General features: G+C 37.5%; 1 protein-coding gene across 1 annotated transcript; it reads left to right on the plus strand.

Annotated features, from left to right (window-relative positions):
* Positions 1-2,979: 2,979 nt before the first annotated feature.
* Positions 2,980-6,174, plus strand: gfral (GDNF family receptor alpha like; the record flags this gene model as incomplete). The annotated part of the gene is made up of 8 exons (XM_080036891.1): positions 2,980-3,016; positions 3,264-3,389; positions 3,817-3,972; positions 4,351-4,666; positions 5,327-5,586; positions 5,663-5,755; positions 5,900-5,981; positions 6,105-6,174. 8 exons carry the CDS (start codon positions 2,980-2,982, stop codon positions 6,172-6,174), a joined length of 1,140 nt encoding a protein of 379 aa, XP_079893017.1.
* Between the last annotated feature and the right edge of the window lie 4,064 nt (positions 6,175-10,238).

Raw genomic sequence — 10,238 nt, forward strand, 5'->3', positions numbered from 1 at the left:
TCTGTAAACCTGTGTTCAAAAAGCCCAGTCAGATATCTCTCCCCTTGTTACGTTATAAGAGACAGAGGGTTTCATATAGAGGGTAAGAAGAGGAGATTCAGCAATGGCACTGTGAGAAAGATGAAGGTTTTTCAGGACACTACACTATGAAAACAGCTTCACGTGGAAAACCAAATTACAATTTGAACCTGAAAATGAGTACATCATCAGGATGCTTGCTGTCTCTCTCCCAACCTTTTAGTCATGTCACTTGATGTCATTGAGGCCTGTAAATAAATGACTTTATTCATTTTGACTGTCAACTAACAGTACAGAAACAGATCTGCCACAGTGCAGCTCCACTGGAGCAGTCAGGTTAAGGGTCTTGATTGACGGCATCTCACTGCTAACAAGCAATGTTTTATTCACTTTCACCTGAAGAAATCATTCTGCTGGGGCAGGGATTGATTGACCTTCCACTCTGATCTCAGCTATTTAAGGCTGAATACTGAATCCCTGATTCCCTGAGAGGCCAAAAGCACAACGTTTACAATTACTTTACAATAGTTATTCTCATAAATATGTTTTTAATCCAGCACATGATTGTAAAATTGCATTTGCAGCTGATAAGCTTTCGTATGGAGTTGATGATGAACTATGAGCAAACTCAAAGGGCCAAATCCACAAAAGGATTGTGCAGCTTGTGTGGACACTAAACCTGTGCAAATGAGAGAAAAAATAGCATGAAATTCACAAAGCACATGCAAAGGGGGAAATGCACACAAAAGCATTCAGGGGTCGCCTGTTCCATTTGTGTGTTTGTAACTAGGGAATATTAATACATTTGCAGCAAAATGTCCCCCTTCCTACGCAAACAGACCTCTTTACAAATACCATCTAATTAACAAAGACCCGTGCTTATTAACAATTCTGGCGTAACATGATATAGTAATACTAAAAAATAACTATAGAAAAATACAAATACAAATAAATACAACCTCTCTCTTCAAAGTTTGTGAGCTTTGAATCAAATTGAATAGATATCGAATAGAATGATAGTAAAGGCATAATCTACAGTCAGGGGTGAATCGAGTGGGTTTTGAGGTTATCTAATCTGTTCTGGCTGCCGCAGTTGCTTCATTTAGAAGAAACAATGGGAAACACTGGGAAAATATCAGCTGGAAAATTGTTGCCTGGAAATCTAGACCCACATCTAGAACAATGCAGTAGGCTGAGCATATTTAAATTAGCCAGCGGCAGGTCTGGATCTCCAGGCTATGAAATGTATGCTCAGCTGCCAAACTGTGTGGACGTGTTAGCGCAGATTGCAAATTCTCAGCAAATAATTGTATGTGAATCTGGCCCAAAGTTGGCAACATCTTCAAGCAAATGGGTTTGCTTCAAGCAAATGGGTTTGGGTTAACGCGGTTAATAACTCGTTAAACTGACAGCACTAGTTTTTATATATTCTTTTCACATTATTTCTTCAATTTGAAACTCTGACAGACAAAGGATTATCTGGAATAATGTAAAACCAAATGTTATCTGCCAAAACTAACGGAAATGCTAGTTCTGAAGACCTTGAAACACCATTTAATAATGGAGGTGATTTGTTTGTTCCGTTCTGCACAGATGTGGTTTGTTTACGATGGAACCCCCCAATTAATGTATCTCCAATAATTGAATTTGTGTATGCAGTATTATTTCAACGCATTTGAGATGAGTTCCATTCTAGTTTTTTTCTATCTTTGTTTCTGAAAATGAATGTATGTTTTGTTGAAAGTAAATAATCTAGTTAAAATGATAACTCAGTGAATGTGTTCCAATATGTTGATTAATGCTTACTGAAAGGCTAATTAATGACACTTCCATTTGACATATGGCTAAAAGGTGGTAAATAAGTTGTAAATTGTGCTGTAAAAATCCCAAACAGAAATAACACATTCTGTTTAACAAACAACTACGCAACAAAGACAAATAAGTATCAGACATTTTTATTCACAGATATGTTGTTTGGTTTTTGGATTTGCATCACCACCTCTCAGGGGAAAAAAGTGATATGATTTGAAGTTTCATACAACAAATGGCTGCACAACCTTTATCGGCATTATGAAAACCTCCAATGGGAATGGACGTGTAAAGAGTCAGGCTGTTGAGAATAATCTTTTTGTGATGTTCAATGCATGTATTCATTGATTTGTTTGTTTGTGTGTTATTTATTTTAAAGCTTAATGTGAATACTTTCAATGCCTTGAGTTGATGTTTCTGTTCTTGTGAGCTTTAAAAGTGTATTTCATTGAACAGAGTGTCTGTATTGTTGCACTTTTATTAATAAAGTATCTGTATATTTTATATTTTTTAATTTCTTGCATGGGCTTACATTGATTAGGTGAGATAAATCTCCGATATTGTTTAAGTTCATGGCAGCATGGAGTGGCAATTAGAATAGTCATTTTGGGGAGACTTTGTTTTAGAAATTTGTGAAAGCCAAGCTGCTCCCACGAGTAAGTCTTGTTTTTCACATCATTTTGCGCCAGATGGGAATCCTTTGTTCTGCTGTAAGAGTTATCTCTCTCTCTCTCTGTCTCTCTCTCTCACGTACAATATGAAACTGTACAATCGAATAAACTGGCTTCAGTGCAATATGTCCCATATTTGTTGTAGGAGCAACACATATTTTGATACCAAACTCGTTAGTCATCAACAAACAAATCTGGTTGTTAATTGACACCTGTAAAAACGACAAAAACAACAAACAAAAAATCACCCTTACAAACATTCACCAACAAGTCACACAAACACCATGACGATATATAAAGACGATTGGTTTCTGTTGTTCTGTTTTGTTTGGGAATAGCATGTGTCAGTCTCCGGTAAATGTGTTACGTCCTGTTGACTCTGGGCGGTTTGTCCCAGCTTTAAGTGCCGGGCACCAGCGAGAGGGGCAGACCAGCTGCAGGAGCACTCCAGCTGTCCACTGACAGCTTCACAACAGCTATCATGCAACGGATATGTTTGGAAGCTGCTGTCATACTTGGTGAGTGAAATGACATTGTAAAAATAATCGATTTCTTGACAGTAACTGCTTCAATTAATGGAATTCATCTCAAAGTTGCTGTGTGCTGTCAGGGAATGTAACTGAAACCAAAGCTCTAAGAGCCAGCATGCCTGGTAGTCTATAATCCATGTGCATATGTATTCTTAATCAGTAGTGTTCAACATGATCTGATGTCTTTACTGATGTTTTCAAGTTAAATAAATCCATTCATGTGCTTGAATTTCAGGGATTGTTATTCCTCAGATATTCTGCATCAGCACGTCTGTTCCACCTTCTGACTGTTTGGCTGCGGATACGTGCATGTCAGATTTATGCAAGAGAGAACAGGCATTTCAAGGCGGAATCTGTGAGGGTAAAAACAATCCCAATTTACCTTCTTTTTTTTGCTGCGCGGAACACCTGGAACATGATGTTATCCAGTGTCATTATAAAAGTACTGATTACATTTTCTCAGGAGGCTCAGGACATGAGGCTGTTCAATTGAATTGCATTTCTTGAAGTATAGCTTAAATGTAATAACTGAGGCAATAGCCCAGAGCAAAGTGTATATTATTAAATAAATTGATGATAACAAATAGCCTTTCAAATGCCTTTAAAATGTATGCTGGACTTATAGACAGTTTACCGTTCTCTGCATATATCATACATACTATATCCATACAGAAGAGAAACAATCAGAGCAGCAGGTACATGATAAACACCTGCTGCTCAAACAAAACCTTGCTCGCTTATGGAAAATCCTGTTTTTCTGCCTCCCTCTCGTGTTTGTGTTATTCAAGATGGAGGCTGCCAAATAAACAGCTTTGAGGTCTGTAATTTGACCATCCAGACAGTAATGGACCGATTTCCCTCCCTGCATGGGTGTGTGTGTGCCTGGGAAGAGGAGCTCTGTGACTCCATACAAGCGCTGGCCACACAATGCCACCAAAAGCCAGGTGCAGTATTCTCAGTGGTCTCTGAGATTAAATTATTTTTTTGTTTACCAATGGAGGTCTGATGCACTGTGTGAACAAACACTATTGTGTGACAGAATGAGCATTGTGATCAAAGAACTGGCTTGAATAAGCATGTGGTGGGAACAGATTGTGTCTCAAATTGATTTTTCTATCAGCAGCTCAGCAGATGAGGAGTCCCACGATGGACTGGAAGTCAAGTAGTCTAATAGGCTATGGTAAATATTTTATTATGGTTCAATGTCATCTAAAAGATGACGAGAAGATACAATGGTGTAGTCATCTTACGTCAATCAATATGGAAGTCATGTTTCTGCAAATCTCGGAACTCACTCACTACATTTGCTTTTTTTTTCGCAGTGTACGATGGTGCTGGATCCTGCTTGGACCAAATGAGAGTCTGTGTCAGCGATGCAGTGTGCAATAGGTTCCTCGCACCTGTTCTCCAGACGTGTATGGCGGAGCCGTGCGACCGTCAGCGTTGTCATCGAGAAACCCAGCAGTTTTATGGCAGCATGCCCCACAATGTTGCCGAGATGCTGGTCATGTGCGAGTGCAAGGCTTCGGATCAGAGCTGTCTGCATATGAAAACTGCTCTGCACAGTGGCACATGTGGAGATGAGACCACAATCTGCCAGGATACACTTAACCATTGTGTGGAAGACAAAAACTGCAGGTATGTTTCTTGTCACTCTCTACAATGTTCATTCTTTACCTCAAGTTTATTAAAACATTTATTATATTTGGTAACATGTTAACAGTGACAATGCTAACATGCTTAAATAAGCTGAGACTGATGGGGGTGTCATTAGTTTTGCAGGCATTAAGTCATAAAACAAAACTGTTGGACAAATTATAATGCTGCTCTTATGATGGATGAAAAGTCTAAGGTTCACCAACATTCTTACAAGGTTATTACAAAACGACACATGTCAGAAGACCTGAGGGTAATACTAAGCTAGAGTGTAACTGCATTTATAGCACTATTCAGAGCACTTTACAGTTTGCTTCTCATTGACAGACCAATGGAAATGAGCTACCACGGATGGTGCTTGCCGGAAAATCTGGAGAAATGTGTGGTTAACAAGTAAACTCATGGCTCTGTGCATTTTACTGCCTGCTTGGTTTTGGGGCACAGACCCAATTTACATATGATAAAACTGAAATGTCCACCGGCAGTTATTTAGAAAAATATCACATTGTAAACACATTTTCTACAGGTGTAGATACCAGTGTTGTAGTGTTCCCAAAATATTAATGCAATAACAGTCATTAAAAAATGTAATAGGTAAAATCCCAGCGCTGGTATCTAAAACAAGGTTTATCTATTTCCCAGAAACCTGTTAAAAACATTCCGAACCAAATGCTGGAGCCCTGAAGATGCACAATGCAGCGACAGCGACCTGCAACATGACGAGTGTTTCACCCGCATGGATCCAGCTCTCATCCTTGGTGCAGATTCTGAATGTAAAATGGCCATTGTGGCCACTTTGGGCACAGCACTACACCACTCTTGTACATGCAGAGGAGTGCACAATGAGGATCTGCCGAAGTGCAACATGATTCACGATGTTCTTCATAATAGATCACGCTTCAGTGAGTAGGACTTTGCTTTACAAGACGGGCTTCTTTATCAATACTGTGGAAACAGCTTTTTTTATGTGTATTTCAGTGACATCTTGGAATAGCAGCAGAGGCCCTTCTAAAGCTCAGGAAATAAACACATCTGAGCAAGGTCTCCCATGGTCCCATGGTACATTTCTATGTAAGTCTGCTTCACTTGTGACTCTAGACTTCTGCCCTGTGACTAATGATGGACCCTGTCCTTGTCTGTCCCCCACAATCCCTGATGATAAGAGGGTTTAGCAGCTTTCGATTTTTGAAATGTTGAATATTTTGTCATTTTCAGATTATCTACTGTATGCTTTTGCAACTGTGTTCCTTGTTGGAGTTGTTATATTAATGCCTCTGGCTGTTGTCAGCACAATCTGGTAAGTACATTAACATTAAATCCACACAAAATATGTTAAGTTGTGGTATTGATAAAACAGCATCTTTGTTCTTTTTCATATATATATTTGTAATACTTACTTTTTATTGCTTTTTTCTTGAAGGATGTTAAGAAGAAGAGACAAAACAAAACATCACCACCCACAGAAAAGCACTTGTGGTGTTATTCTCTGATTTTTAGGAATCTATTAAATGTATGTTACGAGAATTCATTAATTTTGTTCCTTTTTAACACATTAGGATTTTAGATGATGCATTTATGTGATGTATTTGTGTTGTATAAATAATGTATATCCATTTTTTTCTTTTTCAGAAAATGTATCAAATATGGTGGCATTGTGAGATATAAGATTACATATTTCACAAATGTCTTTTGTAATGTACTCCAGTCTCCAGTTGATACAACCTATATTCATTTTTTTAAATCAATTATTTTATGTAAACTATGGATTTTCTCTTGAATCACAAAAAAAACCTTTCTATTTCTAATTCAGTCATTCATCTTTCCATCTGCTTCACACTGACAAGAGCTATCAATCCTTAAAAGATAAAAACAACACTGGACACCTCTGAGATTGCTTTTTGAGATCAGTTGTATTTTTTCTGATGGTTTATTGATGTTCTAGTCATCCATCGTATATGTCATAATAAACTTGATGTGAAAATATAGTATACATTTCTGAGTTGACGCGCTGTTTTGATACAATATAGTTGTATATATATATATATAATATATATACTGTATTTATATAACGTTTATTTTTTTAATCTCGACCAAGGTCAGAATTAAATATTTTGTTGCACATGAAAGACAACCAGTGATTGCCAGTTGCCACAGTCTGATATGCTTTTTGAAACAGTATATTGTTGATATTTCCAAGAAAGGAGGGTGAGGGTGACAATGTTCAGCAAGGTCTTTCACCAGAGGTCATTTATTTCGTACCTGTAGGGCGCACTCACACTAGGTGATATTTGCATTGTAAGCTGGGCCAGGACACTTGGTTTTTAGTTGAACATTTGAATTATAACAATAACCAATGGGGATTAGAGGGCATAAAAGTAATGGTTTTTAATACATTTGACCTGTTTAAAGCCTTTTTTTAATGAATACCATTTTTAAAGAGAATTAGTTAAGGAGTGTGCTTATATTATATCTAAAAAAGCAAATACTTCCAAATTTCTGCATAGGCTTGGTCTGAGGCAGTTCCAAAACCTGTTTGTATGAGCAAATGCAGGTAAGAATATATTTATGAATCATGGACTTCGCACAACTTCCATTGTCTTTCTCTCATCCCTGGCCATGTACAAACGTGAACTAAAAAGAGTTACGTTTGGGTCTGTGCACAAGATAAAAATAATATTATTGTTCAGGGCTTCGGGGTAATATAAATACATGAAAGAAAGGACAGAATCACTAGTGAAATCACGGGCTGTTTAGATTCAACGTTTCCCCTGACTGCCATGTCTGGACTGTGGGAGGAAGCTGAACCGCCAAGACATGGGAGAGATCGTGGCCGTAAACATATAGCCACATGCAAACATTCTGCACACAGACAGACCACTGATGGGTGGAAGCCAGAACATTCCTGCTGTGAGGTCGTAGTGCTACACACTGAGTCAGTCAACCATTAAGATGTGGGATATAAACACAGGAGAGGAAGAGGTGGATGGAAGGTGAAGGGTTTGCTTTGCTCCGGATGCTCTGTCTTCTTCTATTTTTGAAAAAAACGTTATCTTCTTGTTCTGCATTGAACAGCTTGTGCTATGATTGTTGTCATGTTCTAGGCAGCCTCCCTAGGGCCAAAATATATTTCTGATATGCTGATACGTTATGAACCATCCAGAGCTCTCTTGGGACAAGTTAGGACCAAACATGGAGAATCAGCCCTTAGTTTTTATGCTCCAAATATCTGGAACAATCTCCCTGGTCTGATGCAACTCTCGGGTCTTTGAAATCAAATCTGAAGACTTTTCTGTTTTCCTTTTAACACTGTCATTTTTATTTAATTTTTATTCGCTTTCCTTTTTATTGTCTTCTAAATGCAATTCTTTTAACAATTTGTCTGCCTGTTTTTGGTCTTTGTTTTTATTGCCTTTTAAATGCAATTGCTAATGTCTATCTTGATGTTTTGTATGCCCCTGTAAAAGCACTTTGAATTGCAGTGTGTATGAATAGTGCTATATAAATAAACTTGCCTTGTCTTGCCTAAGCTTCTTGATAGCCTGGTGATCGATGAACAATGAATCACCCTGTTTCCTTCTCTTCTTTTCCACTATCTGCCACCATAACTTCTTGTCACAGTCACTAGACTTTTCCAGGAGGAATAAGGGAGGCTTAGCTGGTTGGCCTCACATTTTATCCCAAAGGATGGTGTTATGAAAGGTTAGGTTATTGGTTGCAGATTAAAAAAGAGTTTGTCGTATTGCCTTATGGCTTCTGCCGGCAGAATGAGGGCAGCTTCCACTTCCTTTGGCTTAAAAGTGGAAATATACTGGTGTTGTCATGTATGCACAGACAGTGTTGTTGTAATTACTCAGAAATTCTCATGGAGGCGACAGAAGTTTTGCACTAAACTGTAGTCTTGTAATCTGTGAAAGAGTGAATGGGATGGGCTGTTTATACTGCAGGAGATGGGAGAAGTGGGAACAGGTAGTCAGGTGATGGTTAATGGTGGTAAAAAAGGTGCAGGTCAGAAGGGGTTGAGAGAAACTGAGATGACAGGAGAGTAACTGTAAGACAGCAAAACAAAGCAGACAGAAAGTTGCTTGTGTTGAAACAGTATATTTGTATCAACATGTTTGCCAACACTGACATCGTTTATTTATGAAAATCCTCCTCTAAGCTAGCCTCTCAATCACACAACTCGACTAATTACGTTTAGGATCTGGAGAGGATGAAAGATTTATATCCATTCAAGTCTGAATCAAAACCCCAATGTCAGAAATATGGGGTTAAATGCTAACCCCAAAACTCTCAAAAAGGTAAAAGGACCAAGAATTAACTTTAAAAAAGAATTTGGATCAAATTCCACCATGTTTAATCACTACCTTAGCGATCAGCAACTGAGATAGCATACATGAATATGCATGTAAAACATGTACAGTATGTGGCAGATGTATACTGGAATAGCAGTAGAACTGTATTTTTTCTTTCAAATGATTAATTCTGTTCAATCTTTGTTGTTTGACCAAGTGTGCTCATTTTGTTGCTCGTCTACAAACAAATCTTACCCTAAGACGTATTTCTGAACATGTAGGGTCTGAATGCATCTTTAGTGGATAGTTCATTTCCTGAAGATGGATCATTGGCAATTACCACATTTTAGAAAATTTATGAAAATGTGAAAGTTTTCTACTTATCTATTTATGAGTTGACTTTATTTGAGTACCTGTCGGCACCCAGCTTTCATTTTGGCATTGTAATTAGACTGATTGACTATATTTCAGAACGATAGCTAGCCGAATAGAAAACCAGGTAGTCCTGAGGAATTATTTGGATCATCTTAAGCCTCATGTGAACATAAAAAGATAGTATCAGATTTAATTTTTCTCAAGCACAATATAAACAGAATGTATTCTCTGCCATCAGAAATAAAACTCACAGTAAATTTTTAACGTTATATTTTATTATGTCTAACAGATAACATTGTACAATTTAAACTAAAAGGAAATACATTTCTCCAACTCAGATCCTCCCAGACAGTAGCTTCTTTCATGGTAAAAGTTTTTTTAATGGCAAAAAAAGATTTTACTGTTTACTATTTTGAAAAACATCAGGGCAAAAACTTTTCAGAGACTGCTTCTAAATGGTTATTTGTGTGGTTTATTGAGAGTAATCTTTTTGTTAACTGCTATTCACACAGTATCTGACCGGATATTAAAGGCTTAGAAGGTCTTTGGAGAAGTAAAGTGCATAATGCAATATTCATATTTAAAAGGAGATAAGGAGATTTTTTATTTAGTTGCAGTTTGCCCTCTATGGCAAATCATTAGCACCACATGTGATTATTTTCAAGCTTATTTAACCTGTCCTTACTCCTTTTTTAATGTCCTAACATGCAGAGCAAGAAGTAAGACACCAAAATATCTCGTTAAAAATCTGACAATTAAGTACATTTTAAAAGTTAGGGAACTGTTCTTGAAAGAGCAGATTTTGAGACCACAAAACAAAATGTTAAAAATCTTCAAGCAAGGAAAAACATTCTTCAAATACAGCAGCATAGGCAACATATCTGAAG

Source organism: Ammodytes marinus (assembly GCF_949987685.1).
Source record: "Ammodytes marinus genome assembly, chromosome: 11".
In the NCBI taxonomy this organism is placed as follows: Eukaryota; Metazoa; Chordata; class Actinopteri; order Uranoscopiformes; family Ammodytidae; genus Ammodytes; species Ammodytes marinus.